General features: G+C 43.1%; 1 protein-coding gene and 1 non-coding gene across 3 annotated transcripts in view; one reads left to right on the forward strand and one right to left on the reverse strand.

Moving 5' to 3' along the window:
• The window catches only part of Serinc (serine incorporator TMS1), a 30,697-nt gene extending 21,233 nt beyond the window's left edge, over nt 1–9,464 (reverse strand). For both annotated transcript variants that reach the window (XM_075690046.1, XM_075690044.1), the window contains exons 1-5: nt 9,309–9,464; nt 5,948–6,112; nt 3,704–3,864; nt 2,811–2,893; nt 1,904–2,041 (exon numbers count right to left, since the gene is read on the reverse strand). In XM_075690046.1, coding sequence (XP_075546161.1) covers nt 1,904–2,041; nt 2,811–2,893; nt 3,704–3,864; nt 5,948–6,112; nt 9,309–9,344 — 583 coding nt within the window. In that variant the 5' untranslated portion in view covers nt 9,345–9,464. The remainder of the gene's footprint in view (nt 1–1,903; nt 2,042–2,810; nt 2,894–3,703; nt 3,865–5,947; nt 6,113–9,308) is intronic.
• Nucleotides 9,465–9,648: 184 nt separating this feature from the next.
• Nucleotides 9,649–9,721, forward strand: TRNAK-CUU (transfer RNA lysine (anticodon CUU)). Its single transcript has one exon. It is a non-coding gene; the product is annotated as a tRNA-Lys (tRNA).
• The last annotated feature ends 8,968 nt before the right edge of the window (nt 9,722–18,689 follow it).

Genomic DNA, 18,689 nt, shown 5'->3' on the forward strand with positions numbered 1-18,689 from the left:
TGTTCTTTCATTATAGAACAGTTTCACTAAATAACGATGTTTTTCCCTCCTTAGCACCGAGGTGAAAGTATGCAAATGATAGCGTTCTTGCAAAAACTTTCACAACTAACAGTCAGGGGAGAAAACCTGGGATTGCTTTTATAGAACTTACCCTAAAACATACTACATTCTAAAATTTTATTTTCGCCTATGGGCCGTGCACAGGCTCTACAATAGAAGCCTGAATTTGGCTAAAACACTATTTTGGCTTATGTTTAGAAGTCAGTAACACACTAACTTGTACATGAAAAAATAAGCAGGAAAGCGGATATCCTTGAGAAGAATAACGAGTTTTGCCATGGAAATTTTAATCAAGATAATTTGTGTTTTCACCGAAATAATTATTTTCAATTTGAGTCCCACCACTGCATTATTTTGATTTGCGCTTTCCCTTAACCTGATGGCATGTTGGTGGGAAATACAAACCAGCAGACGGTTGTCTGTAGGTTAAGGAATAAAAGCCGAGATCAACTGGGGTTCGTAAGAATTTGAATCTTGCAGTTATGCTTATTTAAGGTAGATCGACATTGCGCACTTCCATGCTACTGAAAATACAAATACACGGTCGCCTATGCACAATGTGGTAGAGCGGGCCACAAACCACTTTCATTTTCTCAGACTACCCTTATAACTGTAATGTGACAAAATGATTTCCTGCGGCGTGACATCACAAAGGCCCTGTAGTTTGTGTACCAACAAACTACAGGGCCGACTGCTTCGGTCCGACTACTGTCTGGACCGAAGCAGCAGGAAGATTATAGACATCACACAACTGGTGAAATAAACTCAATATAGTTCCTTATCAATAATATTCACCAAATAATCTGTCTGTTTTCATTGATTTTCCAGTGACTGAATGTGTGTCATTCAAGTGGTGCTTCCAGTTAACATTCATGAAAATGATTTGTGGCCCGCTCCACCACTTAACGAGTAGACAGCCGCATATGTATACTTCCAGTAGCATGGAAGTGCACAATGTCGATCTACCTGAAGTAAGCATACCTTCAAGATTTGAATTCTTACGAACTCCTAGTGATCTCGGCTCTTATTTCTCACCACACAGACGACCATGTGCACCACCCTGGTGTGAATTACGTGCCAACATGCTATCAGGTGAAGTGAAAGTGCAAACCAAAATAATGCAATGGTGGGACTCTAATTGAAAAACATTTTTCTCAATGAAAGCTCAAATTACTTTAAAATTTCCGTGGCGAAAGTTGTCATTCTTCTCAATGATATCTCCTTTTCTGCTTATTTTTTTATGTACCACCTCAATGTATTACTAAGGTCTAAACATAGGCCAAAATAGCGTTTTTGCCAAATTCAGGCTTTTATTTTAGAGCCTGTGCACAGCACATAAGCGAAAATAAAATTTTAGAAAATAGTACATTTTAGGGAAAGTTCTATAAAAGTAATCCCACATTTTCTCCCCTGACTGTTATTTGTGAAAATTTTTGCAAGAATGCTATCATTTGCACATTTTCACCTCGGTGCTAAGGACTAAAAAACATGAAGTTATTCTGTGAAACTGTTTTCTAGTGAAAGCACAATGTTCAAGCAACGCAACAATACAAATTTTGAAATAATGTGCAAAACGGCCAATTTTTGATGAACTTGTTTTTTTTCACCTAATTTTCCATTTCGTGAAATTCAAGTGGTCCTCACATGGCGAAAAATTTTTTTCTTTCCCATTCAAATATTTTGGGAAAATGCTGTGCAAGTTGTGCTTATATGCGTGCAATTTTTAGCAATTTCTTGAGGGAAATAACTTTTCTCACGCACTACGGTTGGGGCAGTTGGTGTGGAAGGACCCTATAGTAAAAAAAAAAATAGAAAATAAAGATGAAGTGATCAGGAAACTCACCGCAGTACCAGCCTTTAGACTGACTCTCTTCAAACTTCTCAACCCAGCTGTTTGCCCAGCTGTGGGCAAAGTCAATGATCAGAATAAGCTGAATCACGATGAATAGGAAGCCTCCAATCATGCCAAAGTACATCCAAACTGTAAACGAGGAGGAACGCAGATGCAACTGCTTAAGGCACTGATAAATGGCTGAAATTGCAGGCAGGTCACCCAGCCGAGAAGTGCAAAAGAATGACCCACATCCAACAACAATGGAAAGCAGCCCTTGGGCCTTTGAGGTATGAACAGAAATAATAAAATAAGAGTTGTCACTCCCACTGCTATGTCTATTTCATGTCTAGCTGGCTACAGTCAAACTGCTGTTAATAGGTGTGCTTTGCATTAAGGTTAACTAGCAAAGCATGTTCAAATTAGAGCCGTAAGGAACATAATCAACAGCATGCAGCCTTATAAGTGAACATGGCAACACAAAATTGCATTGATATGACAGCTGCCTGGTAATGCTAAGGTCACCAAGAGCAAGTGCCATGTTGGAAGTAAAAACTATTATACCATACAACAGGGGCTTCATCCATTGGTGACAAGCAGTTTCCAATTTTGTACGATAATCCAAAAAACTGGGCTGCATAAGTTCATTACGCATGAAAAGAGCTAAATATTAGCCAACAATTTTTTTTTTTTTTTTTTTTTTTTGCTAATTGAAACACACTAGCACAGAGGACCAGTTTCAATAACAGCACACGAGTGAGAAACAGTTGTGATATCCTTGCAAAGGCGTTCATAACACTGAACACAGGACGCACATGTGTAAGCAGCAATAGGAATGCAAGCTAGGTTAGAACGTTATCTGACCATAAGAAAATTTTCTTTAAAAAAAAAAAAAATGGTATGTATGCAAATCATGTACCTTGACCAAATGATGCTCCGTCTGGTATGAAGAATGCACCTACCATGGCACCAATTAACACTAGATACTTTATGGCCCAGAATCTGAAAAAAAAAATTGCCATTTGCATATTGCAAGAAAAACGATCAAATGCAAAAGATATTCCCAGCTATTGCTGTCACAAGCCAAGACTGATTTAACACACCTACGCAGTAACATATATGGTGCTTGCTAGCCTGCAAGCACCATATAAAGCAAGCATTTTAAGACATTATTCACGTTAATCATTAAACAGAGACACGGTTCTTCTGAATCACAGTGGTCACTATTGTTAACAGAGCAAGCATGAACAACCTGACTCAGTTCTTACCTGCACAGTAAGAGCACTGATTGCAAACATTATTGTTTATGCTGCTCGGAAAACGACTTGACATACATGAATGCAGGACCAAGTCGGGAAAATGTAGGGAAACAAATAAGACCATAGAAATGTTTGAGTCTGAAATTAAAATTCAGTAGAACACTAAAAAACAAAAACAAAAAAAATCTTATTCGTGCTTTGAATGCACAGTTTTCAGCTTACAAATAACAAGAACCCTCAAATACTTCCACCAGGACCAGCATATGGCTGTGTCGAAATGTGACCGTGCCGCGTCAATGTTTACATCAGCCACGTCAAACTTATCTTCCTTCTACCTTAATGTGAAAACCATAATCAGAACCACTGCCACATAAAGCACCAGTGTGTGGGACATAGGGTGACATAATGTCGTATGTGCCACCACCAATCACTGCATCACCACTTAGCAAAAAAAAAAAAAATAAATAAAAAAAGCAAAGGCACACCGGTAATTTATTACATGTATAAAAATGGCAGGGAAGAGACAAAAAGGAAGCCAGAGATTAATACATACCCATTTTGTATGCCAGCTCTGGGGTCTTTGGACGATTTCACACCAATCATCATCATGGAGAAGGCAATGAAGAAGAGTGTCAATGCAAACAGCAGCCTGTACACTGCTAAGTACCCAACTGCACTCTTGCAGACATCCGTGCTCTCACAGAGACGGGGGACCTGTGCGAAAGAGAGTGATGCCAGCCAGGGAATGTGGTACATATTCATAAGTATATGCCCAAGCTAAGTGCGCGCTTTACATAGGCTTAAAAATTTAGCCGCCGACAGCTTGAGAAACACACCAATGCACTTGACTCTGCTAGCCTGAGTAGAGAATTGTTCACTCTTGAAGGGAACACCTAAGCAGCATTCTAACTGACCCTAAACCAATGTAACTTGACCGCATCATCAACTTCAAAGGGGAAAAAAATGTGGTTAGTGCAATGTATCAGATAAACCTATATTGGCAAGAAATTATGGCCACAGCCTTTGTGTCAAAATACAGTTGTGATCAGTCCCAAAATTATACTTTGGTGTTTTCCCTTCAACAGTGGACTGCACCATACGGGCAAGCTGGCATTCAGTATGCAGCCTCATGCTACTGTGCTCACAGCATTGCCAAGTCAAAGTTCCATACACAATAGGCATGCAATCTGAAATTCAGTGGTGCAGTGTGCATGCCCACAGTGACGCAATTACTGGATCTGGGGTCGTGCACTTAAGCAAGATTAAGCCCTTGCACAACTGTGCCACGAATGTTTCCCCACAAGTTTACAGCTTATCACAGTGCCTTAGCGGCATCCCTGGGTCAATAAGTTCATTCTGAGATCTGGGGATTTGTCAAACAGTCTGTCAGTAAAGGAAATCTATCTCAATCCAAGTACTTCCAATGCATCTTTAGCAACAAGTGTTACTGATTTGGTAGTAAGGTGTTTGATGATATGCATACTGATATGGCACAACATGGAAGAAAACACAATGGGGAAATGGACTATTTGTTGAGAATGCCAGCAGAGACAGCACAATCTGCACTGTCCTAACCAAAATAGGTACTGTATCTCATCGTAACAAATAATGCCCGAGGCAAATCCTGTTGTATGAAACAATCTCTAACTTGACATGTCTTTTGCACTTGCTTTACAGGAACAGAAATTCAAATGCTACGTGGTGGGCTCCTCTGTGGCATTTGCTTGTAGCTGCCCAAGCTGAGGCAATGCTGAGCAAGCAAATATGTGGGACTCTTGTGCTTGCCACATTTCAATGCAACAGTTGGCCTGTTCATACCAGCCCTATGAAGACAAAGGCTAGAACTAGCATCCTGCCAGAAACAACAATGGCTGCTCTTAAAAGGAAACAAACTCATGCAAGTTGAAGAAGTACTGACAGAACATTTTTTTATCTGGCTTTCATTTCTTTAGTGGATATTTGTTGACTCAGTAGTTGTGTTAAAGAGCTTCAATTCCTAAAAAGTGAAAAAGGAGACTATTCACATCACCAATACCTGATGTGACTGTCTTGGGAAACTAAACACCACTGACACAAACAATGACAGTGCTGCCAAAAACTAAGTCCCTTCAGCAATCAAAGAGCCAAGAGGGGAGAACAGGTTCCCCTGCTTTTCCAAGAGAAGCACACAATTCGAAGGGCAAATGTGACAGCTTTTGGCAACACGCTCATTGTATGGCCTTCATTCACTGCACCAGATTGACTGGCACCTCGCAAGTTGTTTCTGGTACCAGGTGATCGACATCTCCACTTTCAATGATGTGAATAGAGAGACCCTATTGAAGTAGTGTGCAGTGCCAGTGTTCGGTCCTTCTCTTCCCATGCATTATATTCTTTTTCACAAGTGCAGCCTAGCATGTCCCCTTCCTTAATGTTTAAAAATGTAATGCCAACATGTGTTCACGAAAATGCACTGGCTATGTTTGCGAACAGATTCTAAGTCGTACGAATTAGATTTGAAAAAGCATAGCCACTTGTTTTGTTACATACACAAAAACCTAGTTTTTATGATGGCATCAGTGGCACGAGTCTGTGCTTGAGAAATCACCATTATACGACCTGTAGGACTGAGCTTACCATGACCAAATCCCTGCAATGCATTCTTTTTTTTTTTTTAAGGCTCATCACATGACAATCTGCATTACACCTTTACAACATCTATCACTGCAAAACCTGCCAACACTGCAAAACACTCTTCATACAGTTGTCACTGTAAAAGGGAAAGAAGCTGCAGGAAACAGACAAAAAGCAAACTTACCTTTTCCAGTAGTTCCTCGATACGGGGACTCAACATGATGCAGGCCACGATGGTGGTAAGAAGCAGCATCAGTGCGTACATGATGCGCGAAGATGTCGAGTTACGGCAGCTTGGACATGCCGAGCAGCACAGGCTGCATGCTGCTGAGCCACAGCAACATGCCAGCTGCACAATGAGAGAGAACACATACAATTAGCCCTCACCATGCAAGAACAGAAGAAACAAGTGATGAACAAACGAAACCCCACGTTCTGCCAAGCAACGACTTCTGTACGCATGAACTAGCAGTCTGGTTGCTATATATTGCAGTACCACTTGATGAGCAACAATATTTATTCAAACCTTCTTGCAGGGTGTTATAAAAGCCTCACTCACAAGGAACAGGAAACTTTTGAGTCTGGTCAGTAATCCCATCATGTGCTTACAAGGACAAAGTTTTGTTGATTAGATGGCATGACACTTTCTCACGCACTGTTATCACAGGCTCAAACTGAAGATGCGGTGCTATTTACTACCAATTTAGCATGAAGCGCAGCCTAAATTATATGAGAACACCTCCACTGTTTCACACCTTCTACTGTCCGCATGTTTTCGTTTCTACTGGCTGGTTGAACTGTCTCTCGAAGAGGGTAAAAAAACAAGGCAGGAGTAAATGTTATTAACAAAAACATTTGCGTAGATCCCACCTTCTGCGGCAACCTATGTTATGCAAAGCATTTTGCAGGTAGCCTGCTATCCAGCATTGTTTGGGGTTCTACAAAATAATACCCAGTGGATCAATGTACTCCTGTCAATTGAGTAGTTGCGTCTGTGGGTCGTGAATGTGTATGTGACGACAACATGACGACAACCCCATTGTAGACAATCGTATGACAACAATGGCATGATTCCTACGCCAGCTGTTCGATGCGAGCCTACGACGTGGTGACTGTTGGGTTTTTACATTGTTTGTGGATAAGCACAAGCGAGAGAAACTCGAATTGCGGCGTCATCATCCACTATGTGTTATACAATTGTATGTACATGTGACTGCTATACAATTGTATGTACATGTGGCTATTGCATGTGGCACAAGTTAAAACCATGATGGCATTTGTACTTTCGCAAAGAAATTTTAAAGCTTGATTAACTTGGCCGATCATAAGCCTGTACAACGTCGCACTGTTTTTACATAGCAGAAGCTGCTATGAGGAAAGTAGTGGGTTGGTCTCCGAGATATTGCAGTCTAACATGGCACCTCAGAGCGCGAGCTGTCACAAAAAAAGAAGACAGCAAAGTGACACGGGGTGCGCATGCTGAGTGTTTCAAAGAGCAGGCTGGCTTTGGAACAAGACAAGCACATGTGCGATCGTTGCCTAATGGTTAGAACACCAGGCTGCTGCGCAATGGCGGAGGTTCAATTTCCACATCGGTCACACATTATTTTACCTAAGGCGAGGTGAGACAGGAACCTGCGTACTTGTGCTAAGTGCCAAGTATGGGGCAAAATATACCCCATGTTAAAAAAAAAAATGTTATCATACCAGAGAACATTTCCCTGAGGATGCAAGAACATTTCAAAATTACAAGGTTTATTCAGAGGAACACACGCCTTATATATATATATATATATATATATATATATATATATATATATATATATATATATATATATATATATACAGAACACACCGTGCATAGCAAGAAAGTATAAAGTTACGTCAAAGCTGACGCACATATATGCCAATTCAATTGGACTGTGGGAGGGCAATAATGCTCATACTTCTAGAATGCAATTACTGCTTCCTCTGATGCAAAGACATTCACCACTGGTTTCACTGCTATTTACGGTATCAAGTGGTTTGCACCACTATGTTTTGCTGAGAGCAATGCCATGGGCAAAGTCAGAGGGCAGCTAATGCAGCAGGTAAGTGAAGCAGCAAGCACAAAAAAGTTTAGCAGGTATGTGTATGAGTGTTGCCTCCCTCTCACTACCTCATAATGAACTAGCCTTCTTTGTCACTTCCGCCACTTTTGACATGTCATGCCTCTTGGCTATGTGCATTGTGTTCGGTTTAAGTGCTCATTCCTCAAAGTGAACAACTGAAAGTTAGTGCCATGTGTTGTAACTATACGTATATTTGTGCTTCATTGGTACTCTTTCACAGATTCCCTAGCCTTAACTAATGCCTTGGTCTCGATTAAGTGAACAGCAGGTGCAAGTGACTGCATCAAGTATTGCTAAATTATTTCTAGAACAGCGACCAGCATGCAATCCTTATCAACATTGTAAGAATGCTGCTAAATACTGCCTAAGGTACTTACTTGCCACATACTCAGAATTTGGAGCTACGACAAAAAAACTCCTTCAGCTCAATGACAACCAGTAGCCATTTATGGCAACAAGCCTCCAAGCATTCTAGAAACGACATACCATCATAACGACTTATGCTAATTAACCACTGCCCACACTACCATATTTGCAAATTCGTTTGGGAGTCTTCTTTTGAGTGGTATTGGAACGAGACTGCTGGACAGATATACAGCCAGAAACTTCCAAGGCAAAGCAACACAGCTTTTCCTTCATAAAGAGAGAGCCTGGATGCTTGCACGGCACGAACCAATGGGAATTCTAGAAACTCGCAAATGGGGCGTTGTTGGATTATACGTCCAACGTCTGCTCGCTCATTTTTCTATTAATTCACAAGCTTTACAAAAGGACTGCAGGTGGCATCTATAACGCTTTGAAAGTTTACAATGGAAGGAATTAATATATATCATACCAGCCTGTAAGTTCAATTTCATACTGGAAATAGGTATGAAAAAAAAGAAAGCTAATGGCCTGGAAAGTCGATTGATGAATACATTTTTAAAAATTTGCAATATGCATCCTCAGGTATCCCAACGACTACAGGGTCTTTCAATAGGACGGAGCAATACATAACTGCGTCACAGCGAACAATACTTCTTGACAATAACGATTATCTATATCACCATAATTAACTGTTTTCTGATGCCGAGTGAAGCCGAGCAATTGCCAAATTCAATCTAACATTCGTGAGCACCTAGTAGTATTTGCGAATTGCCTGCCTCCGGATCCCCCACCCCCTTTCCCCTTATAAACTTTGTACACCAGACGCTGTACCAACTTTCTATGAAATACTGTAGCAACGATAATTGAATGTAGCAAAAGCACACAGTAGTACCTTTAATGACAAACGAAATGTGCATATGGGAAGAAACAATGCGTACAGGTGAAGCCGTATGCGACAAGCTAGTTGTCAAGCTCAATGCAATAGTTGAGGGCGCATGCCTAACATGGCCCAGTGTCTGTCAATATAGGTACACTCAAACAACTGAAGTTTGAAGCAAGTATACTTACTGAGCCAACTGAACAAAGGCTCATAAGTGCTCCCATGTTCAAATGTCAGGGTAGCTTGAAGAGAAATCACTTTCAACAGAAACTACTTTCAGTCGAGCGCTGGATGCGTCAGCTGCACTGCAACAACACAACGTCACGTGACCAACAACATGATTCGCTCTTTGGAGAACGTGTGAAAGCATTTTTAAGTCAAAAGTTTGAAAAGCCTTGCGCACTTATTTTTTAAATATTGAATAAATTACGCTGTGTCGAACTTTTGTAAGAAAAAAAATTTCAACAAATACGCGAGATAAGTTGAGTAAATGGTATAAGTAGTACTTTTTTAACCCCTGGAGCAAGCGCCCGGCTAGCTCAGTCGGTAGAGCATGAGACTCTTAATCTCAGGGTCGTGGGTTCGAGCCCCACGTTGGGCGTAGTTTTTTATTTTTTTTTTATGCATTTGTGAGAAGGTGAAATCAGTAGTGTGAAAGTGACATCGCTAATTTGCATATGCATCTTGTTGGAAGCTCTGTCCTGCACAGGCTGTCAGTGGTGCTTTTTATGCATGCAATGCTTTTAGAGCTATCGGCGACCTTCAAGCGCCCTTAAGCCAGAGCCGTTATCCGAGCACTCAAAAGAGGAGATCCGGGGAAGTTGCGAAAACAAAACGAGATCACCCGGGCCGGGTCAAGACCGGTCTTGATCACCCGGGTCAAGACCGCATTGCACACGCGAGTTACTTCCCAAACAAGTCACAATTATGCTTCCGAGTTCTTCCAAATGTCTGTTCACAATATCTCTATCTCAAGCTGTAACTTGCGTCTTTCAGATTATCACTCTGTCCGTCTTGCTGCGACTTCCGTCGTGAGGCGCCACCCAGATGTTACTCTCCCCCACGATCGTAAAGCAGGCACAAACGTTAGCCGACGGCGGAGAGTAGGAAAGGACGATAGGAGAAGGTGGTGAACGGTCGGATCGGCCGCATCTGGCTGGCATTGCAAAAATTAGACCATGCGCTGGATTGTGTGAACCCTCACCCTCAACGCGGGTACTTCGACGACTTTGGATGCTCCGATTGGGCGAAGGGTGGATGGCAGTTTCACTGGCCTATCGGCAGAAGGGGTTTAAGCGAACTTTAAGCGAACTGTGCTTCGCTTCAGTCATGCTAGACTGATGAGATGTAACGTTCTCCACTCTTCGTGTATATATTGTAAATAAACCTTGTACTCCTCGTTCTCAATGCGAACGCGTTCCTCCCTTTAACAACGTCCTTAGCGGGGATGAGCCGAACGACGGCATAGGCCAGCTATACCCCTACACACCCGAGCCAAACGCTTACAATATTCATACAATGTCAGGAAAAACGCCTTAATGAACAGTACGAAGGAGTCTGGCTGTTGCACTTCTTCTCTACAACGAAATTACCTATATATATATATATAACGAAAAAACTTGTATGTGCAGGCCGAATTTCTATCTTTCATATGTTTTGTGAAAGCCTCTATACATTGAAGAAAACTACCACGAATTTCCGTGCACAACGAATGAATTTAGCTTAAAAGGACGTCTTGTAGGGCGAGCTGGTCACAGTTCATCTTGGGTACTAGACGCGAACACACAAAAGAAACAAGGAAGGAGACGGGACAGAGCGCCAGTTACAACAGCTTTATTCGGAGGCACACCACACACTTATATAGCCGTCTTAGACGCAAGGAACACGATCAAGATTGATATGGGAGCGAACTGGTTAAATATTTCTTTTCAGCCATATATAAAGATATTGACGGGTCGCTGACGCACATATGCTTCCTTTCTTTCCGATAAAGAAAGTTTCAATTACTTCCCGAGCTTTTGTATCTTTACTCTTTGCTAGAATCCGCGCCCCTGCAAAACGTAGCTCACAAGAGCGTGACGGACAGGACTTAATGTGCTTGGGTATGCTTGGCCCTTCTCTATCTTGCTCTACGTTTCTTTCATGTTCCCTAATTCGGTCGTTAACGCAGCGCCCAGTTTGCCCTATGTAGGTGCGGCCGCATATGAGAGGGAGATTTCGTTCACGACACCTTCGGCGCACTTCATAAACGGTCGCCCATGCTTGGTGTCGCATCCATTTTTAGCTTTCCGTATTCTTTCGATACGAGAACAAAGGCTAGCAACCTTCTTTAAATAGTGGGCCATCTCATTGTGTACATGGGGCACCACCGCAGGCCTCACCACCTCTTCTCGAAGGGGATCTTCCCGAGCTCTCACAGCCACACACTTCATTTTTGGCTATGAGAGCTGGGGAAAATCCCCCTAGATGGTTCGGATGGTTCAGTACACCGACGTCATCGCAACTACGTGCGAGGAATATGGGATGCTGCACCGATAGTCTCTCACGCTAACCCCTGCTTCAAGCTTCCAGCGACTGAAACTGCAGTGCAGAGATCGCCTATGCCAGAAGCTCCACAAGCATGCCGTACTCGTGTACTGTACGTCGACCAGTGCTTCGTTATGGCATTGACTACTAGGTATATGAATGGATGTGATAACAGAATGACGTGACTGAATTGGATATCTTGTGCGCATGTCGTCCATATTTAAACTCATCGCACGTGCGCCGATAAGCGATGCACCGTGCCTACATAAACCCTTGTTTTTTGTGCAATAAAGCAATCTTGCAAAAGCTGCTGCTGCGTCCACATCGGTTATTACAGATCACTTTCACCGAGATTTTTTCGCTGTTCATTATTTTTCGCGTTCAGCTCACCTGGTCTTTATTCGTTCGGTGAATACCAGGGTTCAATAATTTTGTTGACGCTCAAACACGCATGTATGACTGCACATCCTGCCTTTCAACTCCGTAGTTGCATGCGATAGACAGAAAAACAGTTTTCTACAGAAGCTAGGCTACACAGCAAAGGGCACAGCGCATACGGCGATGTATATGCAGGAATTAACAGAATGCATTTCATACTCAAGCACGAACAAAATGAGGCTACACATTTTTAACATTATGCGGGTACAGCGCTCCAGCAAGTAATATAGAAAATAAAAGGGACAAGGTATACACACGACCCCGTGTTGACATCAGTGAACTTGTCCAGTTCCTTGAATGTCGAGCGAAGACGGCGAGGACCTGGGCCAGGGCTCCCCTGACCCCTATGCGTAACCCCAACTCCCTAATGCTAGTTTTCGTCACAGCGACAAGAAAAAATGGACGCAAATAAGAAAACAGAAAAGATAGCTTTCGTGGGCGGCATATGACTTTGACATCGGCAAGTGCACGTTGGCTTTGTAGATACGCGTCGATTGCGGTCTAACTCCTGTAAATGTTTTTTATTAAATGAACCCTTTTCGGTTAAAACCGCATTCCCTAAGGAAAGAAAAAATAAGCGTAGGTTTTTAATGCGAGTATAATTCTTGAAATTGCCAGGCCAGTTTTCTTTCCGGCAATCTAACTACACACCTATCTAAAAAAAATATGTAGGCCGATCCCAAAGGTATAGTGCGAAAACGCTATTGCACTGTTCAAAACCAGCTTCGAACAGTAATTAAGCCGTGATCCATGATCCCGTCTATTTAGCGCTGTTAATACGCACGAGCATGCATTCAAATGACCTAACTCGCCCAGTTTTCAGCAATAATGACGTGCAGTGAGTTGCACTAGTGTTTGTAAATTTCTTATTTCCGTTCCTTTATCGCGCCTCCACGAACATTCGCTCCCCTTTTGTCTAATGTGGCCTTGATGCACACCATCCTGAGAGAGAGAGAGAGAGAGAGAGAGAGAGAGAGAGAGAGAGAGAGAGAGAGAGAGAGAGAGAGAGAGAGAGAGAGAGGGTAATGCGATGCGGCATTGTATAACAAAACTAGCTGCGTCTGGCAATCGTGTGACATCACATGCCAGCCACACAGAAACGTGCGATTCAATATGACATTCCCAGTCTTATGTTCCGTACATACACCCATTCTTCTACATTTTGTCGAGAAACGCGACGTTAGCTGCCACCTGAGCCTTACACAGCTCTCTCAACGAGACTGCGGGCGGAGTGGGCCGAGCCAAACGTGACCACGATTTCTACGAAAGAATGAAAGCGTGCCTCGAGCGAAGGCGACCGACGACGAAGCCCAGACCGGTCGTTATATATATATACACACAGTACACGATGGCGTTCTTGACGATTTCACGGCGGAATCCGGGATAACTGCATGCTCTCACGCCAAATCTTCGTACGTCTCCGGCATAGGGAGAAAAAGAAACTGAGAGAGCATTATAACTGTACGGGTCGAGTTTGCGGCATTAAGCGGTTAAATGAACAAAGCGAAGCAGTAAAAAGAACGACGATGTGAGGGGATGATATACCGCGCGACATTTTCGCGGACAAGGACGCGATGGACACGAACAACGCATCAGACGCAATGCGGTTGAGAAGGTGCACGAAAGAAAAAAAAAAGGAAGCGATACCGGAAGTCCTCCAGACGGCAGCATGATTTGTGTACCCTTATAGCATCGACTCATCCGCGTCGCGCAAGTCAAGCGCGTCCCGACGAGTGTGAAGTCGCGGGTTCGACCCAGACCGCACCGGCTGAATTTTCGCACAAAGACGCAACGTAAAACAGAGCTAACGCAATTAGATATCAGCGCATATATATATATATATATATATATATATATATATATATATATATATATATATATATATATATATATATATATATATATATATATATATATATATATATAAATGGCTCTAAAGGTGAATACTGAGCCTTCATCTCCGGCATCTTATACAGACAGAAAATACGCGCATTTCGTCGACCTCTTTTATAGGTTATCTACAGATTTCGAAGAGAGAGAGAGATAGATAGAGAGAGAGAGAGGGGGGTTTGTAAAGAGAAATATTCCGGCAGAACCCATATCACAATGTGAATTACAACTGCATCTGCACTGTTGTCGAATAAACTTTGACTTTGAATGGCGACGTCAATGCGACTAGCATTTAAGCAATACAGCTCCATCTAGCGGTGCCGCTATGAAGTCCGCGCGTAATTGGCGCGGGTTTTATTCTGCCGAGCATGAGAGATATATGAAGGACCTTTTTCTCTTCAATGCAAAAAAGGCATCACATCCCAGTGACATAACCAGTATACCCAAGTTGACATCAAAGATGTTTATTGAAGATCCGCACAGACCAAATGGCACATACCGAGTGTCCCCAAGTCGGCGTCAAAGAGTTTCGTTGAAGAGCGGCACTGCAAGCGATGGCAACCGTAAGGGTCACTTTCCTATCCCACTATTTCGCTATCACTCGCAGCGATTAATAGAATGCCATGTGGTGCGACGGCGTTTAGTCGGGCGTCGTCAAAACTTCCCCTCGGCCTTCCATTTCTATAGATCTACGGATGTGGAGCGCCTTGGATTCTGATTCGGAGGACTGAATGGGCCAACCGATTTCACCACTAAGGTTGGTAAGAAGAAAAATGGCGTCGTCGTTGGACACGGAACACGTGACGGGAGCTTCCCGCAAAGAAACTGCCGAAAAAAAAAGGCAATCAGCGAGAATTCTTCAAACTGTGAAGAATACTGCACTTGGAATGGAAAGCCAATAGTGATATTACGGACAAAGTATAAAAAGAAGGAAACGCATGCGCGCTTGTCAAGGCTGTGCAATGGCAGGCCTTGTGATATTGGGTTTGATGGGCGCCGTGCTATAGGGCCTTCCTACAAAACTAAATGTGATTCTGCTAAGAGCTCACAGGCCACAGAAGTTGTGTTTTGGACGTTCATTTATTGCTTACTTTATTGGCACTGAGAAAGCCAACTACAAGCAGTGTAGTGAAGCCAACTTTCTCTAGCAACAAACACATGTTAAATTAAAAAATAAGTTCCAATTAAGACAAAAATGTTTAATTAAAATTATATAATACAATTTCCAATTAAAACAAAAATAAGTCAAGGCCAAGGGGTATAGATATCTAAACTGAAAGCAAATAAGTCTAGCGGCAACACAGACCATTAGTTGCATTGCTTCATTGACAACCTCAGGCACTACAACAATATACATCACGCTTTCACACCCAGTTACCTACAGAAGACGACAAAATACATGCCTCGCTGGTATAACACAGCACTCATAGTGCACAACTAAAAGTATGCAAATTATGTTTACGTTATGTTAAACAGGGACGAACGAAGGAAGACACACGCAGAGCTGTGTGTCTGTCTTCCTTCGTTTGACCGTTTCTCGCGCTGTTGTTATTTTAAACATAAACTACCAACATGCCCAAGTTTCTACCCTTCAATGAAAATTAATATGGTAACTTAAAGAGACGAAGGTGAACCTTCGCTAATTCACGAGCCAGTAGGTTCGCGATCAGGTGGCTCACGAAACAGTACAGCAGTACGTGCTTCGAAGAAATGCATGCAGCAGTACAATATACCTGCTTTCCTGTTTTTGCTCATGCCACACCAACCGATTATAATCGCGATGAAACAATTAATCGAAAAGTTGCAGAGTTACAACTGCCCCGCACAAGGCACGACTGCTAATAAGAGCACCCGCAGCGCTTTTCGAATGGGTGACGCAGTGCTACAGTTGACCTGCCGAGATGGGGGAGGGAGGTACGAGGGAGGGGGGAGGGGGGCTCCCCCTTATTTTAAGCATTGGGGATGGTGGACGTTGTCAAGCAAGCAAGACCTTAGCAAGAGCGCGATTCGGGTAGGGAGAAAAAAAAAACAATGTCGAGCTATATGGAGCTATGTATGCATTAAAAGAAAATGAGCGCCGTAAGAACGTTCGTAGGGTGTCCTTTCCAAGGCTCTTCGCCTTGGAAGTCATGAATTGATTAACCTGCAATGACAGCTGCAGAGAAAGGACATCTAAATTCAGCCGCACGCACGTCTGTCAGATATAAAGGGCCTTTCGCCCGGTCTTCCCACAAATATATGTATGCGTAGATAAAAAGAAGAAAGGTCGTGATCACTGTGCATCTTGCCGGAGAAAAAAGCAAGTGAAGAAGACGTGATGAGCGCACGGAGCACTGTTGCGTTGAAAGAGAAGGCCAAAGTTCTGGCACAACACATCTGCGCGCGTCGCAAACGCCGCTGCCGCTGGTTGTACCAAACACCTCCATGCAGTTCTCAGCAGCGACTATGCGTTATATAGCTTTCAAAAGATGCGCGTTTTGACAGTACAGCTACATCACCAGTTTAACAAGCTGTTGCGACACGCATTTCGGGAACAAAACTTCGTCATATGGCAGGTACGGCGGGAATGCGACGGCAAGAGAAAGCGACGCTGCTGTGCACGCTGTCAACAGTTTTATGCCTGGTCAGCAACCAGGAAGTCGCGCGTGCGGGTAGTGCGGGTCAGCGCAGCAAGGCCACTATGCGATAAAATGAGGCGCAGAGTGAAAGCGAGGACACGCACGCAGAGGCAGCGCGCGATAATACGGACGGGGGAATGGGGGACGGGGGACGGACGAAGGTATAAAAGTAAACACCATAACGATTCTACACGCAACCTGCAGCACTAGGTCACAGGCACTCCATCTGCGAAGTGAATGTACTTCCATCAATGAGGCAGAAAATGCACGTTCTATATGAAAAGGAATCCATCGACCCAGGTACAGTCGCGAACAAAAGAAAAACGCCTGGCATTTTGGACAGGAAAGAAAAGAAGCTAACAAGCCCGAGACCTTCGCGTTTTCAATCAATGCTAGTAATAAAGGATGACGTCCTATAGCACCCCCCCTCTTTTTTTTCCCCACCAAGGGCTGTCAATAACAAAAAAAAAAAAAAAAAACGACAACAAAAAGAACAAACATGGGTTCTACAATCCTCACAGGAAATACAATCCTGTATGATGACATGATGTTATCGAATATCGGCGTTACGGAGCGTGCGAGTTCACTAAGTAGCACCTAGACCTATTTCAGTGGACGGTACAACTTCTAAGAGTTAAACATCCTGCGCGAGCGCTACTTATCTATCATGAATCAAGTAATAAATAAATGAATGAATGAATGAATGAATGAATAAATAAATAAATAAATAAATAAATAAAGGTCAAGCAAGCGCAAGAAAGGTAGCGCTTGTCTGTCGTCTTTTCTCTTCCGTCCTCGTACATATCTGCGCTGCAATTCATCAATACGTTGTACAACCAACTAGCCCAAACAGCCACATTACCAAACTTGTCAACCACGACCGAGTTTGGCCCGCAGCTCCTAGAATGCTTTTCGAGCCCATGCCCACTCCGCAAATCCGCTTGTCCCCTTGTTAGATACGTATACACTCTTCATTCTTCCAAGCACCTGTATAGAGCACCAATGCTATACAAGTATTTCAGCGCGCGCACTTGAAAAAGGGTCCGCCTGTTAGAAGTCTTCGGAGGATACCGACTTCTTCGGCATTTTGTTTTGCCTCTTTCCTGAATACGCATGTCTGCTTCTTCGCGGTGTTCTACCACCCCAAGTGACAAATGACGAGTTAAATTTAGAGCCAAGCAATGCAGCTGAGAACGGAAAGAATGATTAAAAAATGCGAGAGGGCGAGCATGCATGGGGTGAATCTGGCAGATCTACATCCTGTTTTTCAACAGGAGCGGATGGCAGGTCCCGCATTCCTTTACTTTTCTTTTTGCGCTTCCTTTTTAAGCATGAAATGCTTTTTTTTTCTCTTATTGTATGCAACTGGTTTAGGAGGAAAGCTTGCAGATTTTTTAATTGAAGACAGGTGCATATACCGCCGGACGCCGGTTAAAGCTACTGGAGAGAGCTAAGCTCCCGGAGGCTTTTACTTGCAGTATTGTTCCCCTTGCTAAACGTGGATGGATGGATGGATGGATGATTGTGGCTCAACCCTTTGAATCGGGCGGCGGCGGCGCGCGCCACCTAGCCTTTAATGGTTCTATATGCATCTAGCTAGAGTTACTGTATATGCTACCGTAGGTAGCATATACCCTGCGGTAGCACATACAGTAACTCTACATCTAGCAGAACTTCAGCTCCCCCTATAGGCGACTGAAAAATTCATTCAGCAGTTCTTCGCAAAACAAGAATCCCTTGATGCGGTGACCTGAAAGGGACACTAGAAAGAGATATTATTCGAGTTATGCTAGCAAATTACAATCCTGTTACACGAAAGGGGAAAAAAATGTCATCCACCCCACAGAGTTTCATACAATCACTGAATGAAACTCCGTGATCCACCCTACTATAGCAATAACCTCAAATGCATACAAGCCTGATATTGAACCGATTATGCCACGGACGCATTCTTTCTTCTTCACTGATCATCATCATCATCATCATCATCATCATCATCATTATGATCATCAGCAGCAGCAGCAGCCAGGTTACGCCCACTGCAGGGCAAAGGCCTCTCCCATACTTCTCCAACTACCCCCGGTCATGTACTAATTG

The sequence above is a fragment of the Dermacentor variabilis genome, chromosome 4 (assembly GCF_050947875.1).
Source record: "Dermacentor variabilis isolate Ectoservices chromosome 4, ASM5094787v1, whole genome shotgun sequence".
Classification (NCBI taxonomy): domain Eukaryota; kingdom Metazoa; phylum Arthropoda; class Arachnida; order Ixodida; family Ixodidae; genus Dermacentor; species Dermacentor variabilis.